Below are 26,873 nucleotides of genomic sequence, written 5' to 3' on the forward strand. Positions count from 1 at the left end.
ATAGCTGCCTGCCCCTCCTCTCAAGGCTGCCTCCAAAACCGACTTTCCTTCTTCTTCTCCCACTGCGTTGAATATGTCTCTCCCCAAACGCTTTCAATGCAACGGCCCTACACGACTTTTGTCACATAAAGGAGTTACCTCACCACGGTTCCGAATCCATCCCCACTTCCAACCAACGTCAAGCCACGATCGCTCTGCTCCAGCCCCTTGGAAACACTGACATCCTCGAATCATGTCGGCGAGCCCGGGCGATCTGCCCCTCCAACTCCGCACCAAATAGCTGCCGTGACGCTAAAAACAAATTTCTCAACTTTGATCCCCTCAGCGAAACATGGAGACAGGAAATGATGAAGCGTCCCCCTTACACGCGGCTGGTCTTCGATCGGACGCTCCCGCCACGGGGCATCGATAACTCGCCAGAAATCTACTGGGACCACAAGATGCCAGAGAAGGTCAGGCTTACTATTAGGGGCAGTGAGGTTATTACTCTGCCCAGGACGTTCGCTTCAACTACAGTGATTCGGGCCAAAGGTGAAGTAGTATCATTTGATGCGCTGTTCGATCCGGAGGCAGGGGTGAGTGTTCGGAGTGTGAAAGTATTGAAGAGCCAGTTTGTTGCCCTCGGTCAGACTAGAGAGACTGCGGAGGTGAATAGGCTCAAGAATAGCAATGCAGGGGTTGCGATCGAGGGATAGGACAAAGGCCAGGAGCAATAATTCTTCGCTTATCCTGTCCAGTTCGACCCTGATTATAAATACTGTGATAGGATGGGAAATGCATACAGAAGGGCTATGGAGGGGGAACTGACGAGTCCAAAACACATGCCACTGCCAATCAATTGTCCAAGAAGGTCATCGTAACAATGGGCACTGCCAATCGCACAGCACCCCTGATAGCACAATCGCTGGGTAATTGTCTTGTCACAACGTCCCGATGGAATAGAGCTCATTCGTATATTGTAAATATGACCAAGAACCCCAGAGGCAGCCGCATCATGGCGTAAACAGACTTTTCAGGGTCGAGACTGTGGTCGGTGGTGAGCCTGCTAAGCTGATTGCCGATTATCGGAAATCGCCCGATCATCGCAAAGTGTCCGATTATCGGACAGTGTGGAAGCCCAAGGTTATGTATAAATAAGCACTTAGCATATGGGAGTATGTATTGTTTCCTACACTTGATTACTGATACAGTAGTAGGCAAACTAGACACGCACGGGATATGCTGTCATCGCTCGTACACACCTCTCTCTCCGTTAATCTGACAAGACATCCCCCTTTCTTTTCCCATCAGAGGGCTGTTTGCCTTTGGGAGATAGTACCATAATTGAAAATGTTCCGTCCTTTTTCTTGTCGAATACTTCGACGTCTTCCCTCTATCTCACCGGCTGCAGGCGGTTTCTGTCGTCTCATCCGCCGTCCTTTCACGTGCGGTGATTTGCGGATGTCGCCGTCATCGGTTCCCCAGGTTCAACCACCCATTTCGATGGCGTTGCCTGGTGACTTCTATCAACTCCTATCGACAGATGAAAAAGCCGGGGCTGCAGAGGATGCTTTATTTAGGCAACAAGTTCAGGATGTTGAAGCTTGGTGGAAGACGCCCCGGTTCGAGGGTATTAAGCGATCCTACTCCGCAGCCGATGTGGTCAGCAAGCGGGGAACATTGCAACAATCGTATCCAAGCTCTTTGATGGCCCAGAAGCTGTTCAACTTACTGAATGAGAGAGCGGCCGAAAGCAAACCTGTTCACACCAGTACGTTTAATGTTTCCGAGAATTTTCCTCTCAGACAGCCAGCCAGAAGTCAACGCTAATTGTAAGCGATATTGAGCAGTGGGTGCAATTGATGCTATCCAAATGACACAGCAGGCTGATAACCAGGAGGCCTTGTATGTATCCGGCTGGGCGTGTTCCTCGCTGTTGACTACTACGAACGAAGTCTCCCCTGACTTTGGAGACTACCCTTACAATACCGTACCAAACCAGGTTCAGCGGCTATTCAAAGCCCAACAAATGCACGATCGAAGACAGTGGGATTCAAGAAGAAAGATGACTCCAGAGCAGCGAAAGCACACTCCCTATATTGATTACATGCGACCAATAATTGCGGATGGTGATACTGGGTATGTTATACTCACAGATTTATTAATTTAACCCAGATTGACGTAATCCTAGACATGGCGGCTTGAGCACCGTCCTCAAATTAGCCAAGCTCTTTGCTGAGAACGGTGCTGCTGCTGTTCATTTCGAAGATCAACTTCACGGTGGAAAGAAGTGTGGCCATCTTGCAGGCAAAGTTTTGGTACCTATAGGAGAACATATTAACCGACTTATTGCAGCACGTTTCCAATGGGATATGATGGGTGTCGAGAATCTCGTCATTGCTCGAACAGACTCAGAAAGTGGAAGGCTTATTAGCAGTGCTATTGACGTTAGAGACCACGAATTTCTTCTTGGAATCACGGAAGATGTTGAGCCACTCGCGGAGACTTTACAATTTATGGAGATGCAAGGAGCAAAACCGTCAGATGTCGATGCATATGAACTGAACTGGGTCAAGAAGCACAAACTTACGACTTTCGATGAGGGTAAGTGAACTCCCTTAGGCTTTATTGAGATATTTCCCACTAACCTATAATAGCCGTGGATACGCATCTTGAGGCTGAAGGTGCCTCGCAATCATCGCGCGATGCATATAAGAAAAATGTGAAGGATAACCCGAATTTATCCATCTCCTGCCGACGGACTTTGGCCAACGACTTTACCAAAACTCCTGTGACTTGGTCTTGCGACCTTCCCCGTACTAGGGAGGGATACTACCACTATAAGGCTGGTTTTCCTGCCGCGATTAAAAGAGCAAAGGAGTTCGGGCCCTATGCCGACCTTCTCTGGACAGAGACAGGTGATCCAGATATCACCAAAGCTGCGAAGCTTGCAGGAGAGGTGCGGGCTGCTCTTCCGGGCAAGAAGCTAGTTTACAACCTTAGCCCATCGTTTAATTGGATGAGTCAAGGGTTTGACGAGGCGTCTCTAAAGTCATTTATTTGGGATCTCGCACAGCACGGGTGAGTTCGTCCTTGTTACTCATGAGATTCTTTACTTTATAAACTAATCACCTGTAGTTTTGTGCTACAATTGATATCCCTTGCAGGTGTTCATTCTGGCGCAACAATCACGGCTGAGCTTTCACGCGCCTTTAAAACTGAGGGCATGCTCGCCTATGTCCGCTTAATCCAATCCCGCGAACAAGAGCTCGCTATCGATGTTCTCACGCACCAGAAATGGAGCGGTGCTCCTTATATGGATGGTATCCTTGGGACAATCCAGAGTGGAAGCAGTAGTAGTAAGAGCATGGGCCAAGGAAATACGGAAACGGGTCAGTCGCACCTGCCTTTCAGTACTGCGGAAGAAGACCATGTCACTGACAATTCCTGCAGGCTTTTGAATCAAGCTAAGAACGACTTGAGAAAAGAAACATTGTAGATTGATTATGCAATCCTGAAGAAAAGCTTTTCCTCAGTCTACGGAATTTTTCATGATCCCGAACTGGACGCTCCCTTTGATCTTCCCTCAAGCAGTTCAATATGTACGACTTAGACTGTCACATTCCAGCCTCGGCGGGATTGCCTGTGCTCGGTGGCTCTTACACGTAAGGTTGAGCCATTCGTATACGGCTCCTCTCGGTAATAAAAGGCTAATATAAGTTTTTTACTGTTTCCTTCAATGTGCCGCGTTGGCTCCGGATGTGTGTACCGAGTTCGTGCGGAAGCAGCGTGGCTTTCTGTCCCCTCTTGCCAGCCGACAAACACTGCTGGTGCACAGGATCGTTTCGTCGAGCTCGGTACTGGAAAGCAGCCATCTCGGCTGATGCTCTAGCCTTTCAAGTGTCTGCACACTGAATATAGGGCGGAGGAATAATACTCTCATGGTCATTCTCGATCTCGTATATTTTCCTGATGTCAACATAATGAAATAAGAATCAAATGAAGCATGACTAATGAGTTACGCCCATTTCATCTCTTTCCCGCCCCGCGCGGCAACCACCCACGTGAAGTGCTTCCTGAAGGATGATATCTCTCAAGGTTGAACTACGTGAGCAAATCATAATGTAAACTCAACCCCCAGATCCCCACGGCAGGTTATCATTGCCCTGCAGCCAATCTTCTTTGCATTGTTCAGGCATCAGACCCTCTCAATCTCTCGAGCAGACGGCTGCGAATCCTTGGGACCGTTAACATTATTTTCACCCTCCGCCTGGTCCGAGGCGGTCAAATCTCGCTGCACAGCATCCGCATTGCCATATAGACCGATTCGATACCAAGGAAGCTCGAAGAGCCTGTCCATGCCTTCCAATGTCCGGCCTGCGGTCTCCGGCACACTAAACCACACCCACAGTCCGCCAAGAATCGTGACGGCCGCAAACAGCCAGAACGTGCCCTTTGGACTGATCCCCCCTGCGGAAACAGGGAGCAGCATGTCTGGAACCGCCCGCGAGTTGCCATACTGATTGACAAAATGTAGAGTCATGGTAATAGAGGTTGCTAGTGCACGGATGCGCAAGGGAAACAGCTCCGCAGTAAGAAGATACTGTATAGAATTCCACCCGAGCGCCCATCCAAATCCTGAGATGTAGATCATGGCAACTGCCCCGCGACTCGCGCTGCGCATAGAGTTTGGAAGTTTGAAGCCGTCGACCACCCCTAATTCTGGCACGGTGGTGAGGAATGCCGCTATGTAAATCATGGCGAACGCCTGGAGGCTGATTCCGAGCAGCAGCGAGCGTTTCCGACCGATATAGTCGACCAGAAATAAAGCGCAGATGATGGCTGCTATGAATTTCAAGACCCCAAGCACTGCCGTGATGAGGAGTGACTCGTTCGTTCCCGTGATCCCGAGCAGTTTAAACAGGTCGGGTGCGTAAATTGTGATAGATCCGGCCCCAGACCATTGTGCGAGGATTTGGGCTAAGGATACAATATGTAGTCGGTAGAGAATATTACTGCTCGAGAAGGCCTCCTTGACGATTTTCTTGTATCCAATCCCCTGAGTTTCTTGTACTTCTATTTGATATGCTGTTTGAATTGCTCCGAACTCGCGAACCACGTATGGATGATCGGGGGATAGTTTGCGGAGCTGAGCAAGGGTGTGCAGGCCTTGTTCATCCTTTGACTGCTTCACTAAGTAGCGGGGCGACTCATACTGGAAGAAGGACAGTATAAGTATGATTCCGGCGAACATAATATGTAAACTGGTTGGCACGAGCTGAAATTAAGTTGTTAGTATGTAGAGTGTACCTAGGGGAGGGGGGACATGGGAGCATGGAGTGTGGACGAACCCATCGGTTATGCGTATTATCACCAAGATTAACCTCGCATCCATAGTTTGTGAAATAAGCCAGCAAAACGCCAATATATACGAATCCGGTGAAGATGCAGGTACAGAGACCTCGAATACTCGCTGGGGCCTAGAAATGTCAGAACGAGGCTAAGGATATTCGTAAGGATGTCTCACAATTTCAGCTAGGTATAACGGCCCAACTACCACTGTCTGTCCGACCCCCAGGCCAGCAACAAACCTTCCAGCGTATATCACGCCTAAACTGCCATCCGCAGCCATAAATATGGCTATACCTAGCATCCAAAGAACACAGAGTTGGCGTGTTGCCCACACGCGACCAACCCGGTCACATACCAAGAACGCACTATCAAACATATTAGCATACTTGTGCATGAACAGTGCGGTTGTGCTGTCGCTGTAGCTTACATTAGAGCACCCCCGACAGATCCAATCTGCACCATGGAGGATACATTTCCTCGAATATTAGCTTGTTCCACTGTGCTGTAGGACTGGAAGTTTATGGTTCGTTGGAAATCAGCCGAGTTGAAGGTACCGGTGATGAGCCCCTCGTCGATACCTCGCGCCGTGCCCATCAAGCCAAAGGAGATTACAGAGAACCAGAGGTGCCGGTTGAAGATTTCTTTGGGGTCATCGTTGGTTCCCAATTGGAAAATGTTGATGGGCTTTTTGGATCCTGCCATTGTGGGATCCAGCTATCGTAAGACTCCAGCTGGGGATGCAGGATCTCGAATGGCGAACGAATACCTAGAGCTCCAAGAGACGGACCAGCTATTTATGTGAACAGTTGGCCGTTAGTCCAACAGGAAGGCGGGGATTGAAGTCTGGGGAAGCGAGAGCAACGGGCCGGAGCAACTTCGGAGTGGCTATTACGCACGAAGCCTCAAAGATAATGAATTCATGGCAGTTTGCCACTTGCGCGGGGCTTTGACTAGCCTTCAGCTGTGGGCCTGGTTCACTACTACTAGAAAGGAAAGTTTTGGCCAGCTGTACTGCGGGAAGTGGCCATCTAAGGTCCAGCTGCTGGGGCTCCCGCGTGAGATCGGTCTTTAGTTTCATTTGCGATACACGGCCCAGGTGATGAGAGCTTCTGTGGTACCGAGATTTAAATTTCCGTTGGGGCATGTACGTCTGGCCAACACATGACACGTCCCATATCCGACATCATGCTATCTCCGATAGATTGCGGCCCCTCATAGTTCCACCTTTCCGAACTTCGGACATGCACCCTAAATAGCGAAAGGTTGCTGCACACTACACTGTACCTGTGGATGATTTGAGGCAGTGGCTGCACCGTATATGACAACTATTTGAAGAACATTGCTGACCACGCCCCGATTCTCGGCCAATGGCACCAGCTCCGAGTGACTAGTCTCAATGAAGAAGATAGTGACCTGAGATGTGGGAATGGACACCAGATCAAGCCCCGGTGGATATAAAATTCTTTCAGTAAACTTACTGCCAAGTCCAGACTGAAGCTAGGCTTGTCTCTTAGTTGTTCTATATATCATCGTGTCGACTGTCACAGAGTCAAAGGTGCTGCGCGTCTCGGCTTTTCCAAGTTCAGAAACACAGCAGCCTGCAGACCCTATGAAGCGTGAGATGAGGCCTGAGATATCTCTCCTCGCAGGCGCCTTTGCCGGTGTTGTAGAAGCCAGTATTACGGTTTGTGCCAAGGCCGTTCCACTCCAAGGTCCAGGCCCTGACCGCAATAGTACCCTTTTGAATTCGCCAAAACGCGCTCCCAGCTTGGTGTCACCGGTACCATTCAAGTTTCCACATCCAGAAACCCATTGACCCTCGTGAGGCAAACGATTCAAGAGACTGGTTTCCAATCTGTATACCAGGGCTGCTCAACCCTAGTGCTGGTGAGTGAAACCGCCTCAAACCAACATTGGCATTTAAGATCTGACCACGGTCCTGCTCAAGGGTACTGCATTCAAGGCCGGCGTCCGCTTTCTATCGTTCGATTCCATTAGGGGCCTACTGTCCGATTCGAATGGCAGGCTATCTCCAGTACAAGGCGTACTTGCTGGGGTCGTGGCGGGGACGGTTGAAAGCGTTGTGGCGGTAACTCCCACTGAACGTATCAAGACAGCCCTGTGAGCTTTCTCATTCCATCCTTCGACTGCAGTCCAGTGGGACCCCCTTTCTAATTCATACCTTTAGCATCGACGACGCAAGGTCTCTCAAACGCTTCAAGAGCGGCATGCACGCGCTGAGCACGGTCGTTTCAGAAACCGGAGTTGCAGGTCTCTACCGTGGGCTTGTTTCTACCACACTCAAGCAAGTTGCTACATCTGCGGTCCGGATGGGGACTTATAATTCTTTAAAAGAGTTGATACCAAGCAGCACTCACGATGCCCCGGGCACACACGGTCCCATTGTCACTTTTGGTCTCGGAGCAGGAGCCGGTGTCATTACCGTATACGCTACCCAGCCCTTTGACACAATTAAAACCCGGGCCCAGGCTGCCCAGGGGTTAACTACATTGGAGGCGACGCGGGCAATATTGAGAGATGGAGGGCTTCCGGGATTTTGGAGGGGAAGTTCAATGAGACTTGGGCGGTTGATTCTCAGTGGTGGCATAGTGTTCACAACGTATGAGAGTATTGTATCGCTGTTTGAGAAAGCTTAGACTGTATAGCAATGCCATAGCTATGAGCTTTTCGCTTGCATAGCGCTTTCCATCCTAGCCGCGCATTGTCTTTTACTGGGGACAGGGGCTTGCCTGTCCGCGAATCTTTTTTCTTGCACATGCTACTCTTGGCTAGTCTATATGCATCTTTGTAGCGTATATGCGTCTTGGAGCATGAAAGGCAGTCAGAAGCGTGCCATTCTGTAGCGCCTTGAGGGCTCTGAGTATCCAGCTCCTGCCAAACTCAGTATCGTTTCCTGAGCTATAGATGCGCGCCCAGCAAAGAGTACAGTCACTTCGCTCTCCATTGTAAACTTTCATTTGCCATTGCTATTTGTTATATGCAACCTGGCGACTACAAGAACTTGCTGTCAACAGTATACAAATCCAGATAGTTGTCCACCGCCATGGATTCCATTTTCTCTCGCTCCAGCCCCAACTGCAGCAGCTCACTAACCCGCTCTTCCGAAAAGTGGTCAGCAAGGTGTCGCTTGAACTTCGCAAGGATAGCCGGCTTTGCCTCCTCCCGACGAAGGCGATGGCCCAGAGGAGTTTCCACCGCAACCTCCTCAAGCACGGTACCATCATTCAATTCCACCGTCAGAGCGTTTGATATCGTGCGTTGGGCCGGGTCATGGTAGTCCCTGGTGTACTGAGGGTCCTCAACACAAGTAATCTTTTGCCGTAGCGAGTTTACGAGTTTCGAAGACGCCGCGACGCTTCCGTCGAGGTAATCTGTTGCCTCAAGGCGACCGAAGACGAGCATCACCGCGCACATGTACTGAATGCAGTGATCACGGTCGGCAAAATTGTTCATCGGTTTAAATTGTTTGTCGATAATGCGGATGCAGGCTTCGTGTGTGCGGCAGGTGATGGCTTTGATGTCCGCAGCGGATTTGTTCATTGTCGCTAGTTTTTCGTGTATCTTTTCGCAGGCTTCAACTGCTGTCTGCGAGTGGAACTCCGCTGTGGAAGCAACATGTCTCTTATTAGCGGGCAAGGCCTACATTTCGAGCGGGCATTAGTGACACGTACCCGGGTATGAAACCTTGAACAGCACGTTTTCCATGACATAGCTCCCATACGGGCGTTGAAATTTGAACTTAGACCCCTTGAACATAACGTCATAGAAGCCCCATGTAGGGGTAGAGAGCACAGTAGGGATTCCCGGTTCGCCTTGGAAAGTCTTCAGAGCCAGGCTCACGGCTCGCTGGCATGCGTCTCCTGCAGCCCACGACTTGCGTGACATGGTGTTCGGAGCATGGCGATAGGTTCGCAGACTTTGACCATCCACCCAGGCCTGGCTCACCGCATCTGCAATCTGTTGCTCGCCCAGCCCGAGTAATTTCGATACCACCGCGGCACTCGCGACTTTCACGAGGACAACATGATCCATTCCTACACCATTGTAGGAATTGAGCAAGGCCAAGCAGCCTTGGATCTCATGGGTTTTGATCATGCTCTCCAGGATATCTCTTACAGTATACATAGCCCCCCCGGCAATGTTTCCGCCCGCACGGTTCGTCCTGGTCACCCAGTCGGCAACTGCAAGGATAGCGCCGAGATTATCAGACGGGTGGCCCCATTCGGCTGCTAGCCAGCAGTCGTTAAAATCCAGCCAGCGGATCATGGCGCCGATGTTGAATGCTGCCTGGACCGGGTCTAGTTCTAGCTGCGTTCCGGGAATCCTGCATCCGAACGGTACGATGGTGCCGGGGACAGTGGGACCGAGTAGCTTCGTGCACTCTTTGAACTTCAATGCTTCGAGGCCGCAGCCCAGGGTATCGAGGAGGACAAGACGCGCTGTATCAAACTATAGTCCGTTAGCCCAAGGCTCTGCAAAAGGGATGCTGGTGTATTAGAAGCGTTGTCACGTACAGCCAAGTTCGAACTAATTTCGTGGTTGGCGACATAGCTCGCGATATCCCTTATTTCCGGGTCGTACTGATGAGTGGTAGACATTATGTTGAAGCTGGGCAGGAATCACGCAAGGATGATTGAAGAATGCCTGTATAGATTACGGCGTGAGGTCAACCATCAACGTCCCGAGAGCTGGAAGGTGGCGTGACTTTAAAGAGCAATCGAGGCCCATATTCGGCACAACAGTTTTTGATCACTGTACTAGATCGTTCCAATTGCCGACGAAGAGGGACTCCGATTCTCTGTTCCGAAAGCGAGCGGGTGGATCCTGGTTATCGAAGTTCACTGGCGAGGGCAGAACTCATCTCCGAAAGTCGGCATTGAGCATTAGTCCCGGTCCGAAACGCCGCGATGGAACTCCGAAGGTCCAGTTTTCTGTGGCTGCTAGCAGGCTCACCTTAAAGCCGCTGCTCTCTCAGGTTCGATACTACAAAATATGTGGCCAAATAGGAATCGCGTTGGTACGATAATGCCCAAAGTGTGGTCTTTTTCACTCACATTTCGACCATCTATATTTTCGTCGCCTTGTTCCAATGCCACGTTCGTACTTCACGAATCTCCCCACCAATTTGTCACTTCACAGGCAATTTCGCGCATCTGCAATCAAGAAGGAAATGACTGTTCAAGAACTCAAAGCAATGATGGGTTGACCATCGCATCAGGAATGTCATCAAAAACCATAACAAGGGAATCAAATATCTCAGAGAAGTCATTGTCAGTAGGCATTGCGGCTCCCTCGTTGACTTGTGGCGGACACATTAATAAAGAATCCATGAGCGGTCCATCAGACTGTCCGCCCCTCGTGCCACCCTCTTCGTTCGGTTTATCTGCAGTAGCACCTATAGTAAGAGAAAATGTAAATTAGTCCCACTTCTTATTCGAAAAGAAGAGAAAGGGTTTAGAGACAAATACATTGAACCCCATTAGCATTCATACCCGCCCGAAACTGGTGGCGCCAGCGCCAAACGGTATCGAACACATGACTCATGCTCATCCGACAGCGGATTTTAAGCTGCGGCGTCTCTTCTTCATCAAACGGCCACGATGCAGTGTCGGTGGCATTCCACATCTGCGCCAACACATCTGCGAGGCGATCTGGGCGATCCCGTCTCATCACACTAGTCCGTCGCAGCGCCGAAATCGCTCCGTTGAAAAGTAACTTGCCGTATTCGAAATCGATCTGGTGTCGAATGCGGCTTTTTAAAATCTTCAGCAGTGCGAAAGCCGCAGAGACAGTCATTTGCAATATATAATTTGTCGCATGACCAATCTGGCCTGATGTTTCTAGTTCCAGAACTTGGGAGAGGAATGCTGTGGCCGCGACGAATAGCTTTGTGAAGCTTTCCTTTCGTGCATTTGTGCCCAAAAACACGAAACATCGGAGGTGCAACTCTGCGCCGCGCAGGTAGGTTTTATTTATACCTGGTTGATCGTTAACTGTGGCAAGAGCCAAGGTGACGTAGGTTTCCATACGGGATATGTTCCTTCCCAGCTCAGTTTCCATATTTTCGAGTTCGTTCTCCAGGAGCTGCACAATCAGGAGTTTTTCCGTACTGATGAAATCTGCGGCCTCTGGTCTGGTGTTATAGACAGTCCTTGTAACGTGATCACAGAACTTCTCTATGCGAAAGCGCACACGAAGGTCTTCTGAAGGGAAGTAATCAGCATCCTGCAGTGAGGATGGCCCGAGAGCCCAGTCGTACACTGTCCCTGAAGGCTGTCCATATCCGGTAGAGACACTAATAATTGTGGTCAGCTTCCGGTAACCTGATCATTAACGTACTCACTTCTGAGCTACTATATTACAGACAAGCCAAGTCTGTAGGCGGTCCTTAACAGCTTCGCCGTGGCTTATGTGCAGCGTGGTGAACTCCTCCGCCCGTACTGGCCGGTGCAATCCTGATTGCATCGATAGCTGCATCATTATTCCACTGAGTACAAACGTGGGATCTGCCTTTTGAGTGGTTGTGGGGAGTGGCCAAGTACATAGCAGGCAAAGAGCTTTGATCACATTATAGTCCTGCGGTATACTGTTCACCGTGGCCCACATAAGTCGTGTGAATGGGCCTAAGAGTTGGTTGAGGAAATTGGGATTTGATGCATCCCGTCGACTGGCGGTACAAATAACGGTCCATGCTTGCAATGGGCAGGACCGAAGATATTCCAAGGGTGATTTTTGAGGGTCTAGTAGTGGTAGAAAAATATGGTAATGCCCGAAGTACCTGCGAGGCTGTTAAAAGATCGAATCCCTCTATTACCAATGATCGGCATACTGACTCCTCAAACAACTCTGCTACTTTCCTCTGAGAAAGCGAAACGTCTTCAAGTTTCCAGAAGTCTGCTTCTGACGCTCTAGGTGATCTCTCGCTCAAAGAGGCTAACGGCGTCCATCCGTATAATTCGGTATTTTCGGGGTTACTAGATTGACTAGACAATGCAACTTCCAAGCCAGATGCTGTACCCAAATGTCCTTCCTGTGAATACTGAGAGCCCCCATCGGCAACGCCAGTAGCCAGGCGTTGGCGGAGTCCGGCAATCTCGCTCTCCATCTCCGCATTCCGTCTATCGTGATCAACATTTACCGGCGAACCAAGAGATTATTAAAACTTACTTCCTTCTCATGGTACGTCGGAAGGATGGTTCAATCTTGCACTCGATTTGTAGTCGTTGACAACGTGAACAAGGCTCTGTAGGTGGTCTGGCGCTGTCGCATCTAATCTACGCATTACCAGAAATCCACTGGTTAGCGAAGTTCAAGCCCTGTGTTATGGGCATCATAACCTCATGAGACGATACTGACTTTGTGCTGTTTGCACTCATTGCAGGCTTTTCTCCGCGCACCACCGCACTTTCTGTTTGGAAGAGTTGTACGTTGCTCCATGCCGCTGGGCTTTAGGACCCTTGTGGAAAGAAAGAATGGAACTTTTAAGTATCGCGCAGTGCTGTACCAGGCCGAGCAGTGCGTCTCTTAGCAAATGGAGAAGGGTACTTCGCATTGTCAGCACGTGTCAAAACAGCAGGGAGATAACTTTGAGATAAATAGACGGAAAGGAGGTCGCTTAGTAAGCATAACCGGACAGTAATGTAATCCAGAAGCGCGCTGGCCATTAAACCAAGCTAGCCACCTCTGTCTTTTATAGGCCTCGCCACGGGTCGGGTTTGGGTCCAACATCAGAACCCGTATTTATAGATCGGGTCTGAATCCTGGACTTAAGATCCGAATCTGCTAATTTATAGATTAAATATATTAATCTACAGATTATCTACTAAGAATTTATTTAAATATAAAGTTTCTTTTAAAATTATATTAAATTTTATTTAAAATCTAGATTTTTTTATAAGTTTTATATAGCTAGTAGCTATAGTAGCAAATCTATTAATCTTAGTAATAGTTTAATTATATATGAAAGTTTATTTTAAATTTTTTACTTATGAATTATTATATAATTTATAACTATAATAATAAAAATTTAATTACAATGTATAATTCTAGAGTTTTATATTTCTTGGATTTAGACTTTCTAAAACTAATTATTATTATTATTAGTTTATACATAAAAAATCTTTTTCAAAAATAATAAAAATATATATTTTTTATATATATAGTTATAAAAAACTTTAAAAAGAAAATAAAAACAAAAATAATACTTAGAATTATATAATAGTTATTTAGATTAACTTAGTTCTATTAATTTAGTACTATTTTAATAAAATCTTAAATATAAAGAAAAAAGAGGAAAAAGATAACTATATATTTCTGTGGTATTATTTTATTAGTGTAGGAAGTAAACAGAACAAATAAAGTAAACTAGTCAAACTAAGATCCGGTCCCGCGGTACGCCCTCACATAGCTGGATAATAATATTAACTAGTATAAGAAGTATTAAACTATTTTTAAATAAATATTCTATTTTTTTCATAGTTAATATCCAGCTATTAATATATTATTAATAATCTCCGGATTTTTATTAAATTTACATAAAGTTTTTTATAATATTTTTAAATATTAAAGACTTTTACCCGCAGTAAAAATATTTAAAAAACTAAAAATATATTTAAATATTAAAAATATATAGTTTATGAAAATATTTTAACTTATACTAATATTATTCTAATTATTATAAAATATATTAATTATTTTATTTATTAAAAGTTCTGTTAAGATTAGTTTTTTATTTTTTAATAGATAAGTAAAGATTTTTTTAGTTATAATTAAGAATATTAATATTAAATATTTATTTAATAGTTTTAAAATATCTGTTATTATTATTAAAACTATTTTTATTTTAATATAATTAAAATAGTTATATTTTAAATATATACTAATTATTTCATAATTAATAAAAAAATATAAGAATATTTTTAATAATTTTAATTTAAATATAATTATTTTTATGCTAAAACAATAAAAAAAATAATTACTAATTTTTATATTAATAAGAATAAGAATATAAATAATCTTAAAAATAATTCTAAAAATAGATTATTACTAGAATTAGAAAAGCTAGGTCTATTAGAGTTTTTAAATATTATATATATTTAGAAAAAAAACCCCGGTCTTTTTAATTTTATATTAATATAATTACTATTTTAAATAGTATAAAAAATAATATAAAACAGATATATTATTAGAGTTACTATTCCGGAAGTTATACAGAAAAATTATATTATAAGAATCTATAATAATAGATTTTAACAAGAATAGAATATTATTCGCCTATCTTATAAAAGAACTAGTTTAAAAAAATAGAATCTAGTCCCCGCAGATAATATTATAAATCTGGTTTGGAAAATAAAAAGAGTTTGGTTTCTACAGATAAAACTGCAGATCTGATTCGAAGAATATAAAAAGTCCGGGTCTTTACAGATAGAACTACAGATCCGGTTCGGAGGATATAAAGAATCCGGCTTCTAATAATATAGCTGAATAGCAAGTTTAAAAGAATAGAAAGTCCAGTTTTTAATAAAGATTATAGTTACTATTCTAAATATTATAAGAAGTAGTATACTATTCTTTTTATACTAGGTTCTGTAAAAGCTTTTTGCAAAACACAGTATATTTTAGAAAAAAATAGATAAAGCAGATAGAATAGATTAGCTGAATCTAAAAAATGTTATTATACTATAATTAATAATTTATTATATTTTATATATAATATATATAAAACTAATATATATATTACTAATTAATTTATAGTTAATAATCTATTTATTATATCTAATCTTTTTGACTGATAGATATAAATAGTTAAAATAATAATTATATTTTAATTTAATTTTAATTATATAGTTAAAAAAACTTATATATCTTAATCTAATTATACAGTTATAGTCAGATTAAGATTAAGATATAACAGTCAGATTAAGCCACTCTAGCCTCTACAGCCTATAATAAATAAAGTTTTTACAATTAAATTTTATATTTTATAATTATTTATTATTTATTTTTTCAAATAGTCGAGTATATTTAATTTAAACAAAAAATAATCTAATTATTTTATTTTTTTTATTAAAAATCAAGTTCTTCTAATCAAATATAAATTAAAAAATATTTTTCAGAATTATAAAAAAAATTTATATATAATTGTTATTAGAATTTTTAAACATTAAATATATATTAATTATAGTAAACTGCTGGACTAGTTCTAGTTTAAAAATATTCTTTATTTTAATTAAATGTTTTTAATAAAAATTATAGATTATTAGAAATCTTTATTAAACTTTTAATTAGTATTTAAATGTTATATTAATAGAAATCTAGTTATAATTATTTTATTATTTTTATATAATAGAATTTTTAATAAGTAAAAATATTAGTATATTTTATAATTTTCAAAATAATATAAGTATAAATTAAAATATTTTAATAAACTATATATTTTTAATATTTAAATATATTTTTAGTTCTTTAAATATTTCTATTATAGATAAGAATTTTTAAAATGTAGAGATATTATAAAAAGCTTTATCTAAATCTAATAAAAATCTAAAAATAATTAATAATATATTAAAAGCCGGATTCTAATTATAATAGAAATAGAATATTTTTTTAAAAAGATTAATATTTTTTATATTAGTTAATATTATTATCTAGCTATATATCTTTTCTAAACTTTTTAAATTTTAATATTAGATCTAGACTAATTATAAGAATATCAATATAGTCTTTTATCTAATCAATATAATAATAATATTTTTAGAATTTTTAGTATATATTTTATAGATTATTAAAAATCTTTTTTTAAAATATTTATTTTTATATCAGTCAGTTAATTAAATAATCTAAATAATTAAATGTTAGAAACTACTTGACGCAGTAGACACGCTGGTTAGGCAAGGTAAGCAACATGTATATTAGAGAATAGTCAAAAGCAGTCTCCTTCTTCTTTCAAGACTAATCCTTAAGGAATCTCCTCTTCTAAAGGATTTCGGCACAATTTATCATACACAAAAATAAGGGGTAAGCAGCATAATGATGTAGGCATCCGGATCGAAAGCCCGGCGAATCAGTACCGACCCAGAAGCAAACTGCCTTACTGGTAGATAGAGGCTGCTGTAGGAGTAGGTATTGTATAACAAAAGATTTCATAATAAAATTAGTTAAATAAAATTAAAATTAACTATAAACTTTATTTTATAACTAATATTCTGTTAACTAATTAAAGAATTAGATATAAATTCATTAAAGAAAAAAACCGGGCTATTATTAAGAATATCTAAATAATTATTCTAATATAATAATAAATAGATATTGGTAAACTAGAATATTTTAAATAAAAAGTTATAAATATTCAAAAATAAAATTATAAATTTATAAATTTATAATAAAAAAAGATTTTTTACATTAAGAAAAATAAAAAATATTCTTATTTTATATTCTAACTTTTAAGTTAATAGTTTATATTAATCTTATTATAAGAAAAGTTAATCTATTTAAAAATAATACAAAATTAAAATTAATTAAATTATAGAATAAATAAATAATCTGCAGATAATTTATAAATTAAATAAATTATTTATTAAAAAATTTATAAAATCTGTAGATTATCTACTAAAAATTTATAAAATCTATAGTTTATCTACTAAAAACTTTTTTAATTTATTTATATAAATTAAGAAGAGCAGATAGAATAATAAAAATAATAAATATTAAAAAATTAATAAATATTAAAAGAGCAGATATCTTAGCTTTATATTATAATATTTAAAAAGATTTATTAATTAAATAAAACTTATAGAATATAATATAAATATATTTTATTAAATAATATAGATTTAGAATAACTAATAATTAGATTAGATTAAATTAATTAGAATTTTTATATCTAATCTGGTTTAAAGAATATAAAAAGTCTGGTCTTTATAAATAGAACTATAGATTTGATTTAAAAAATACAAAAAGTCTAGTTTCTATAAACAGAGCCGCAGATCCGGTTCAAAGAATATAAAAAATCCAATTTCTATAAATAAAACAATAGACTTAATTTAAAGAATATAAAAAATTCAATTCTTATAAATATAATTATAAATCTAATTTAAAAAATATAAAAAGTCTGATTTTTATAGATAGAACTATAGATCTGGTTTAAAAAATATAAAAAATCCTATTTTTAATAATATAACTAAATAATAAGTTTAAAAAAAATAAAAAATCCGGCTATTAATAAAGATTATAATAGTTAAGCTATTCTATATAGATTAAAAAATATAAAAAATAAAATTATTATTTAATCTAATAATTTTATAAAAGTATTTATTTTATAAAATATATATTTATAGTTATATATAAAAATATTCTTCTAATAATACTAATATCTTAATTTTAATATTTCTATTAATTATTTTTATAAATAAAAATAGTAGTTTATGTTAATATAAATCATATTTCAGATATATTTTATATAGATATAATAATTTAAGAATAAAAACTATTATTATAAGATTTTAATACTGTTATAGGATCAAGGCCCTAGTATAGAGCTCGGCCTCAGGCACCAGTTGGTACCTAAGGTCTTACAATACTATACACTAACTAATACTAGTCTAATATATATAAAAAAATTTCGTATAAATAGACGAAATAGCTCTCCAGCTATTTCTTTTTATTTAAAGACATATTTTAATTAGTATAATCTATCCGTCCCGTAACATTAAAAATAGCTTATAAAAAGTTCTAAAACGGAGCCCGATTAGGTATATAAATAAAATAAAACAGAATTAAAAGAATAATAAAATAAATAAATCAGAAAGAACTACAGCCGACTACAGCATCTATAATTATTTATAATAATATACAGCTTTTTCTACAGAAGCTAATCAGCCTCTGTATAAAAATAGTAAAATAAAAATTAGTCTTCGAAAGACAGATAAATAAACTATAGAATTATAATACAACTTCTATTAGCAACAGTAAAACTAAGAAAAATTTTCTATAATAACTATACAAGCCGAACTATAGACCCCGCCCTCAGCACTCCGACGTGGAACTATATCACAAAAAAGATAAATACAACTATAAGCTTTTTAAATTAAATATACGAACGAAACTTATAATCGACGGAAACTGCTATTCTACCGGTTGAGAACAAGTTTTCTATATTTATAGTTAACTATATAAAAAAGCAGTTCAACGGATGCTTTTTTAGATTAAATTTTAGAATATTAAGACTGTACAACTCAACAATATACTTATTATAATAAATAAGATATTCGGAGACTTAGATATACAACAAAAAACTTTAAACCGAATAAATATAATAAAATAAGAAAGAACGAAATTAAAAGAATTTTTTAATAATTTTAATAAAGTCTTACTATAGACTGGAGGATATAATTAGTTGAATAAATAAAAAAAAGTAATTCTGAATACTGCAGTAAACTGAAGGCTTATTAAAAGTTTAATCGAAATTTTATAAAAGTTTATATACAAAAACTACTGCAATCAACTACGGTGTATAAACTATAATTTTAATAAAGTATTTTTTTTCTAAGAAAAACTATACTAAATCTATATCAGCGCGATGCAAACCGAGTTCTAAACCGATAAAATAGAAACTTATTTAAGTAGCTGTTGTATAATAAAATAAATATTATTTCTATACAACCACCGATAAATCCCAGAAACAAGCCTGATAGATAACGTCTGATAGAATATAAAAAAAATATAAGACAGACTGCTGTTTTTATTACAGATAAAATAAATATTTTATCTGCTAATATCTTCTAAGACCTGTTATATAATTAATAAAAATAGCTGCAGCCACGTCTATTTTTTAACAGTAAAAAGAATAGTATAATCTATCAGATAAGAACTTTAATTCAGAAAAAGAAGAAGTCTAGTATAAAGTTATATATTTAAACAAAAATCTCTAAACAAAACTATAAGAAAATAGAAAAGTTTTAAAAAAAAATATATAAACAAATATTTTTTTTAGTAGAAACTATTTTAGATTTTATTATAATAATCCGAATTTTTATCGATTTAGAATACCTAACATACGGTATTATAAATAAAATATTTGCTAAAATAAATAATCTAACAACTATTAATATTAATCTAAGATCGGTAAAAGAGATTTCCGGCGATAAAATACTAATCTAATTTATTATACGAATAAGAATAAATATAAGCTTTTATATAAAAGAAAAAGTATACTTTTATATAATACCAGACAACCTCGGCTATAATCTAATTTTAGGAAAGAGTTGGCTGTTCTACTATAAAAAAGTTTTAAATATAGAATAAAAACAACTTTATTTATATATAACTAAAATAAGAATAAGAAATCTGATATATCTATAATATACCAAATTAAAACTTCAGCTAATTATAAAAGTAAAACTTAAGAACTACTTACAGAAAGAATAAAATAAAAATATAGAAATATTTACTGTTTTATTTATAGATATTTAGAAAGTGTTTTAAACTAAAAAAATAGTTAATTTTTGTATAATACTTTTTAGGTAGTACTAGAACTTTCTATTTTTCTTTTAACCAAAGAACGCAGAGAAACTATTATTATATTAGAAAAAAGATATCGACCATAAAATCGAGCTTATATACTAAAATAAAAAAAAACTAGAAGTCTTCTAGAATTTTTTATATAATATATTTTAGAAAGAGCTGACAGTTCTATACTTCAAGCTGATTAAACTATTAAAGAAAAATTTTATATAAATTAGCTATTTTTTAGCAGCAGCTCCAGTACTTTTTATATAAAAACCCGGAGAAGAGTTAAAATTCTGTATAAATTATTAAATACTTAATTCTATTATAAAAAAAGACTGCTATCCGCTTTTTTTAATCTATAAGACTTTAAATTAAATTAAAAAAGCGAAATAGTTTACAAAACTAGATATTTTATCTATTTTTTATAAACTTTATATTATAGAAGATTAAGAATGGATAACAGCCTTTCGTATATAATATAGATTATATAAATAGCTAGTAATATTTTTCGGTCTGGTAAACACTCCGAGTACTTTTTAGAAGTATATTAATTAAATCTTATATAAATACTTTAATAAATTCTGTTCGGTCTATATCAACGACATGCTAATTTATACTAATAGAAGTATTAAAAAATACCGCGAACACGTATAAAAAATATTATAGAAACTTAAAAAAGCCGGTCTGTTCTTAAATATTAAAAAGTATAGATTCGAATAAAAAAATTCTATATCTCGGATTTGTTGTATATACCGAACAAGATATTAAAATAGATTTTAAAAAAATCAAAGTAATTATCTCTTAAAAAAGTTCTAAGTCGGTAAAAGTAGTTTAAAGTTTTCTAGAATTTATAAACTTCTATTATAAATTTATCCCGGGATTCTTAACCATTATACAACTGCTTATAAATCTAACAAGAAAAAATCAGCTTTTTTAATAAATCTAAGAATACGAAACAAGCTTTTAAATATTAAAAAAAAAGTTTATTACAGAGCTAATTCTCCGTTTGTTTAATTCTAAATAAATAATAGTAGTAGAAACTGATTCTTTTAACTATAATACTAGAGAAATACTTTTATAAATAAATAAAAATAGAAAGCTGTATTTCTATATCTATTTTTCTAAATAAAATACTTCGGCCGAGTACAATTACAAGATCTATAATAAAAAGCTATTAGTAATTATATAATATCTAAAAGTATAAAATACTAAGTTATATTTAGTATCGGAATTTACAGTAGTAACCGATTATAAGAATTTAGAGTATTTTTTTAAATTATATAAGCTTTCTAAGAGATATATATAATAGAGCTTAATATTAAGCCGATTTAATTTTAAATTAATCTACCGAAAAAAAACAGAAAATAAATAAATAGATGCTTTTAGCGCTTCCCTTTCAACAATTTCACGTGCTGTTTAACTCTCTTTTCAAAGTGCTTTTCATCTTTCGTATTTAATAAATAAAACCTTAAAACTTTATCTTATATAATCTAAATATTTAGTAGAATATTAAAAGAAAATATAAAACTAAAAACTAGTTTAATTACTACAGCTCCAGTATAATTATAAAAAAATAAAACAGAATTAGACGAAGACTCTTTCAAATAAATATAATAAACTATAATAAAATTACCGAGACTAGAAGAAGAATCTAAGACTAGATAAATTTATATTTTAGCAGTAGATTCGGATTATCGAACTTTTATAGAATTTATATAAAAAGAAATACGGAAATTTTTGTTTTAACTAAAACTCAAAGTTTTTTTAAGTAAGTATTCGATGGAAGAAGCTTGAATATATTTTATAAAAAAATAGTAAATTTCTAACTATAAACTATTTTATACAGAACTTATTCGAAGTAACTATAATTTTTTTATTACAGAATACTCCGGCTGAGAATAGACTTATCTTTATTTTAGTAGAATATACTTCTAGCCTAATATATCGCAGAATATAAAAAAATATATCTATAACTATGATATTTATAGCTGTATAAAGCTATAATAAAAATTAAAATATAGATTACTAAAACCGCTGCCGATACCAAACTAATTTTAGTAGAATCTAATAATAGATTTTATTACTAATTTATCTGATAGTAAGTTGTATATAAATCTACTTATAGTTATAAATAAACTAATAAAGAAAGTAATATTTTATATAATAAAAAAGATTTCTACAGAAGCTATAGCTAAAGTATTATTTAAAACAGTTCTTAAATAATATAAACTACTAAGAATTTTAGTATCAGACCGGAATACCTAGTTTATAGATTATATATAAAAAAATATACAACTTGCTAAAAATTAACAGACAGCTATCTACTATCTATTATTTTTAAACAGATAAAGTAATAAAATATATTAATAATACTATTAAAACTTATTTAAGAGCTTATACAGACTATAATTAAAAGAACTAGATTAATCTGCTGTTTCTAGCCGAACTAATAATTAATAGTTGTATAAGTATAGCTACTGGATTCTTACTGTTCTTTTTAAACTACGAATATAAGCTAAATTTAATATACTAAAAGTTCGCTCGGAGCATAGATCCGGAAGTAGCTATTTTAAATTTTATTCGACAAAAAAATACAATTATATAAAAAATATATAATATTTTAGACTGGGCCTAGAATGCTATTACTTATATGTAATAGAATATAAAAAAATAGATTAATAAATCCCGCCAAGCTGCTCTGCTATACTAAAAAAACGACTAAGTATAGCTTAATCTATGGAATATTCGGACGAAATATCCGAATAAAAAGCTAGACTAAAAGAACGTAAAATATACTATTCTAAAAAAAATAGAATTGTATACTATATAATTTAATATATTTAAAGAAATCTACTTTATTTTTTATATTAATCTTCTCCGGCCGACAGCTAATAACATACTGTTATTGTAACTATAAGACAATATATAACCGCCATCTATAATAGTCGATAGCAAAAAAAAATTTAAAATTAAAGAAATTCTTAATAAATAATATACAAAGAAGAATTAAAAGAACTAGTTATAGTATCTAGTTAAATAAAGAGACTATCTAGAACTAACCTAAAAACCAGTCTCGGTATTCGATAATACAAAAGCTGCTACTAAATAGTAACAGCAGCTCCAATTAAATTTTAATTAAATATTGTACGAACAGAGGCCAAAAACTTCTATTTCTAGTTTTAAATTATACAGAGTCGAAAAGAACAAAAAAAAATATAATAAAAAAATATAAAAAAAAAAGAAGAAAAAGAAAGCAAGTAGTTTATTATTTTTTTAATTAAAAAAAGCTTTACTTAATCCGATAAAAGCAACTAACTACTACTATATTAAATTCTATTTATATACTATATTCAATCCATCAATTCTTCGATGATATTATAAGAAAGAACAGTAACTACTGTAGACTTATATTTAAATTCGGCCGGATTATAATAATTATAATATATATTATAATTCTTAAACTTATACCTAGTATAAGTACTACTCTATTATTCGGATAGTTATACAGTCTGCCGAAACTTTCTCTGAGTATTATATCTGCAAATATTCGGTACTACCAGACCACAGAAAATAATTAAAAAACTGTTAATATAAGAAGAGTATTCGGTATATATCTAACCGAATTAATACTATATAAAAAATCTATAAAACTATTTTATTTAAATAATAGTAAAAGCACCGACTTTCATCTTAAATTTAAAGTAAAAAAAGCGCCAGATATACTACTAATCCGAAGTATAATAAAGCTGGAGCAGAGTTTTATTTTTATATACTATAAGTTATATAGTTACCCATCTCTCTGTATTACTAGTACGAGAATTATATATAATAGTATACCGCATAAAAAAAAGAGCAAATTATAATTAGATATAACAACGGAAACTTAAAAGAAATTATAATAAAGAAAAATAAATATACTGTCCGACTTCTTAAAGTCACTATTCTCGGTACCAGAAAATAGAGGTATTATACAAACAGAAAAAAATTAATAAAAGCTCGTACAGGTAAGAACAGAGCAGATTAGAAAAAAAAATATATAAAAAAAAAATTTAAAAAGAAGAAAAAAGAGTCTGTTTATATAATACTTTGTATATTCTATACAAAGCTAATAGTTAAGTCTGACCACACCCTCGGAACCGGTTATATAGATAATACGAAGAAGAACTTTATTTACTGAAAAACTGCGATATATAATAAGCTGCAGAGGATTATACAAAATAAGAATAAAGCGGGAAAAAAAAAAAGCTTTTATTATAAAATTAAAACCCTAATATAGAGCTCGGTTTTAGATACTAGTTAGTATCTAAGATCTTGTAATACCACACACTAACTAACGCTAGCCTAGTATACATAAAAGAATTTCGTATAAATAGACAAAATAGCTCTCCAGCTATTTCTTCTTGTTCAAAGACACGTTTCGATTAGCACAATCTATCCGTCCCGTAACAAATACTAATATAAAATAAGAAAATAAAAATTAGATTAGATTATTTAATATTTTTATATATTTCAGTATAATTTAAAAAGAAATTTTATATTTAAATAGGTTTTTGGCGGGTAATCTGCGGATTAATATATCTAATCTGTAAATTAGCGGGTTCAGGTCTTAGATTCAGGATTTAGACCCGATCTATAGGTACGGGTTCTGATGTTGGATCCAAACCCGACCCGTGGCGAGGCCTATATAAAATATTGGATTCTAATCTAGATTTTAATAAAAGATTACATCATTAATAAAAACTTTTACACGAGTTTAAAATAAGAGAAAAATATAGACCAGGTATGGTAAAGATGATAGCAGGACAGGAAAGAAGTATATAGATATCTGGAGGAGAGAAAAGAGGGGGAAGAAGAAGAGGGAAAAAGGAACACTTGACTCAGCCTGGAGGGCCGGAAGAAATACAGCTTTGGGTCGGCCTCAGGTACACATCCGTCCCGGTCGGAAGTCAAGCTTCCTTGGCAGGGCTGGAAGTGATCCGGATCCCTGGGTTGGGTCGTCTTTGGCTGCGCCAATTTCTTGATTGGATCGAATCAATGTAGTTGCCTGGAGAAGTGTCACAAGTGTGTAGTAATCTTTCCCACGAACGCACTTATAAGATCAATCAGACCACACATAGTGCTGTCCATTCAAGCCCCCATTCTACTGACCTAGAGGATCCAGATGCTTGAGATAAGTCAGGCATTCACTGTTCCGTCGTGCAATCCATACTAAGAGTCAAACTACTCCCAGAGAGCCTTAGCGCATGCTGAAGAGCTCGTCGCGTCCACTGGGCAGACTCCACGCCCACCTGCGCCAGCACCCTCGGGTTGCGCTGGAGGGCGGAGGCAGCGACATTCAGCGGCCACACAATCGCCCGCCCACGCATTGAAAGCCCTTCTTCCACGTCTTTGCTGCCAGCACCGGCACCACTGATTACTGCGTGAGTGCTGCGGCAGATGTGTCGAATCATCTCCACAATGGTCTGCTCCGCATCCTCCGCGTAGCCGTTACACAGTAGGATATTTTGGCAGAGCATGATGCGCGTGGCAAAACAGAAAGTGCGGGGCACGGCAGTCCAGCTGGTCTCGTAGGCGTAGACCCGGGATGGGGCGCCGGGCCATTGCAGGATCGCGGGATCATCGGCCCTGACCTCCCGCTCGGAGTAGTGAGAACTCGGGGGTAGTTGGGCTTCCCATGCATCCAATGCATCATCGGCCGCGAGTAAGGTGCCGACCATGTTAGCCATGGCGTGGTGATTGAAGGTAACAGTGTACGAGTCGATCTCGGCTTGCCACTGTGCGAGGCGATACATGGTACAGAACAGATGGGCGGCCGAGAATCCCGGGTCCATCACCGCAGCCCACCATTTTAAAGGGAGCTGCGGTCGTGAGCGTTGGTTTAAGCAATTGATTACCATTAGCAGGTACTGATATTTGAGGAGATAGGGATCAATGCTGGCTGCCGAGGTGGGCGAGGCGATTTGCTGCCGAACCATGGAAATTGCTCCGTGCTGGTGGGCCGCATGCCAGGATTGCACAGGGTCCGGGCTGAGAAGGATTGAGTCAAAGAGCCCCATCAGCACAACCGAGACGACGGTCTCCGTGCTCGGAACCCCGTGACTTCGCTGCAGCTGGAGCCGAATCTGGGTAATAGCCTGCGAGTACTCGGTCCGCGCCATGATCTCCAGCTGTGGGACAGGCTGCTGCTGTTGACGCGAATGGTGGGCCAGAGCCAGGGCACGGATCGCCTGGCGGGTGGGGGAGGAGGAGACTCTGACTGATTGGTGGTAGAGTGTGGGTAACATCTGGAAGAATTCGATCCAGGGGTTAGAGACCTTGGCGCTGCAGTCGAAATCTCGATAGAATGCCGCGATAACCCGGTCGTGAAGATCCACCAGCATGCGGCTGGGGGCGCTGGGTTCACGCAGCAGCCTTGCCGCCTGGGTACGCGTTCGCCAGAGAGCAGCAGTGCGGGCTGCTGCTTTACTGTTCTCATTGCGAAAATCGAGCTCCAGGGCATCAGGATAGCTACACTCAGTGCCCCGACGGACGCAGCGACTACACTGCGGGTGCCCTTCATTGCACTTGATTATTCTCATCAGTGTCTCCATTCCCGAAAATCACCAATCGGGGACCATAGAGGAAGCAATGATCCTACCTTCACTTTCGAGCGACGGCACATGAGACAGCCTTTGCTCCGAGGGCTGCGCGTCGTGACACCTGTCTTCGTCTTGTTCTGCATTTTGTCCTGGTGAAAACCTTCTCATACAATTTGTGGTATCAACCGCCGACAAGACTTGATCCTGAACCCCTGTCACCTAACCAGACTGACCTGGGCACATGGCCAAGGCAGGGGCAGGGGTTTTATGGTTCATAATCTGCACGTCCGCCCCGCCCCGCTGTGGAGAACAGAACGTGGTCCGGCGAGTTTGATGGCCTCAACATTCTTCAGGAAAGGCTGTCGGCCGAATTTCAGGCCAATAGCAAGGCTTGCGGATATTGCCGTCGCGTCCCCTTCCGCAAATTGTCTAGTGGCG

At 37.8% G+C, this 26,873-nt stretch overlaps 7 protein-coding genes across 7 annotated transcripts; 3 read left to right on the forward strand and 4 right to left on the reverse strand.

Annotated features, from left to right (window-relative positions):
- Positions 1–107: 107 nt before the first annotated feature.
- On the forward strand, positions 108–695 carry BO66DRAFT_310521 (uncharacterized protein; the record flags this gene model as incomplete). Its single annotated transcript, XM_025643291.1, has 1 exon — positions 108–695. A coding segment is annotated over one exon (588 nt), but the record flags the coding sequence as incomplete, so codon positions are not given.
- A 601-nt stretch (positions 696–1,296) lies between these two features.
- Positions 1,297–3,648, forward strand: BO66DRAFT_445128 (methylisocitrate lyase precursor; the record flags this gene model as incomplete). The annotated part of the gene is made up of 6 exons (XM_025651632.1): positions 1,297–1,750; positions 1,830–2,118; positions 2,171–2,583; positions 2,637–3,060; positions 3,118–3,371; positions 3,608–3,648. Exons 1-6 carry the CDS (start codon positions 1,330–1,332, stop codon positions 3,646–3,648), a joined length of 1,842 nt encoding a protein of 613 aa, XP_025509220.1. The 5' UTR covers positions 1,297–1,329.
- A 529-nt stretch (positions 3,649–4,177) lies between these two features.
- Positions 4,178–6,033, reverse strand: BO66DRAFT_310400 (putative MFS quinate transporter; the record flags this gene model as incomplete). Its single annotated transcript, XM_025643283.1, has 4 exons — positions 4,178–5,257; positions 5,331–5,459; positions 5,507–5,696; positions 5,759–6,033. The coding sequence occupies 4 exons, from the start codon at positions 6,031–6,033 to the stop codon at positions 4,178–4,180; spliced, it is 1,674 nt and encodes a 557-aa protein (XP_025509221.1).
- A 907-nt stretch (positions 6,034–6,940) lies between these two features.
- On the forward strand, positions 6,941–7,988 carry BO66DRAFT_310792 (mitochondrial carrier; the record flags this gene model as incomplete). Its single annotated transcript, XM_025643303.1, has 4 exons — positions 6,941–7,015; positions 7,066–7,218; positions 7,280–7,452; positions 7,520–7,988. The coding sequence occupies 4 exons, from the start codon at positions 6,941–6,943 to the stop codon at positions 7,986–7,988; spliced, it is 870 nt and encodes a 289-aa protein (XP_025509222.1).
- A 309-nt stretch (positions 7,989–8,297) lies between these two features.
- BO66DRAFT_363219 (MmgE/PrpD family protein) lies at positions 8,298–10,065 on the reverse strand. Its single transcript, XM_025645106.1, has 3 exons — positions 9,867–10,065; positions 9,024–9,801; positions 8,298–8,954 (listed from the first exon to the last, which is right to left on the reverse strand). Exons 1-3 carry the CDS (start codon positions 9,948–9,950, stop codon positions 8,344–8,346), a joined length of 1,473 nt encoding a protein of 490 aa, XP_025509223.1. The 5' UTR covers positions 9,951–10,065; the 3' UTR covers positions 8,298–8,343.
- Positions 10,066–10,283: 218 nt separating this feature from the next.
- On the reverse strand, positions 10,284–13,025 carry BO66DRAFT_338721 (uncharacterized protein). Its single transcript, XM_025644365.1, has 7 exons — positions 12,709–13,025; positions 12,520–12,626; positions 12,186–12,470; positions 11,696–12,130; positions 11,382–11,647; positions 10,821–11,330; positions 10,284–10,747 (listed from the first exon to the last, which is right to left on the reverse strand). The coding sequence occupies exons 1-7, from the start codon at positions 12,787–12,789 to the stop codon at positions 10,539–10,541; spliced, it is 1,893 nt and encodes a 630-aa protein (XP_025509224.1). The 5' UTR covers positions 12,790–13,025; the 3' UTR covers positions 10,284–10,538.
- Positions 13,026–25,000: 11,975 nt separating this feature from the next.
- Positions 25,001–26,578, reverse strand: BO66DRAFT_467127 (Zn(II)2Cys6 transcription factor domain-containing protein; the record flags this gene model as incomplete). Its single annotated transcript, XM_025652536.1, has 2 exons — positions 25,001–26,420; positions 26,495–26,578. 2 exons carry the CDS (start codon positions 26,576–26,578, stop codon positions 25,041–25,043), a joined length of 1,464 nt encoding a protein of 487 aa, XP_025509225.1. The 3' UTR covers positions 25,001–25,040.
- Positions 26,579–26,873: the final 295 nt, after the last annotated feature.

The sequence above is a fragment of the Aspergillus aculeatinus genome (assembly GCF_003184765.1).
Source record: "Aspergillus aculeatinus CBS 121060 unplaced genomic scaffold BO66scaffold_1, whole genome shotgun sequence".
Lineage (NCBI taxonomy): Eukaryota > Fungi > Ascomycota > Eurotiomycetes > Eurotiales > Aspergillaceae > Aspergillus > Aspergillus aculeatinus.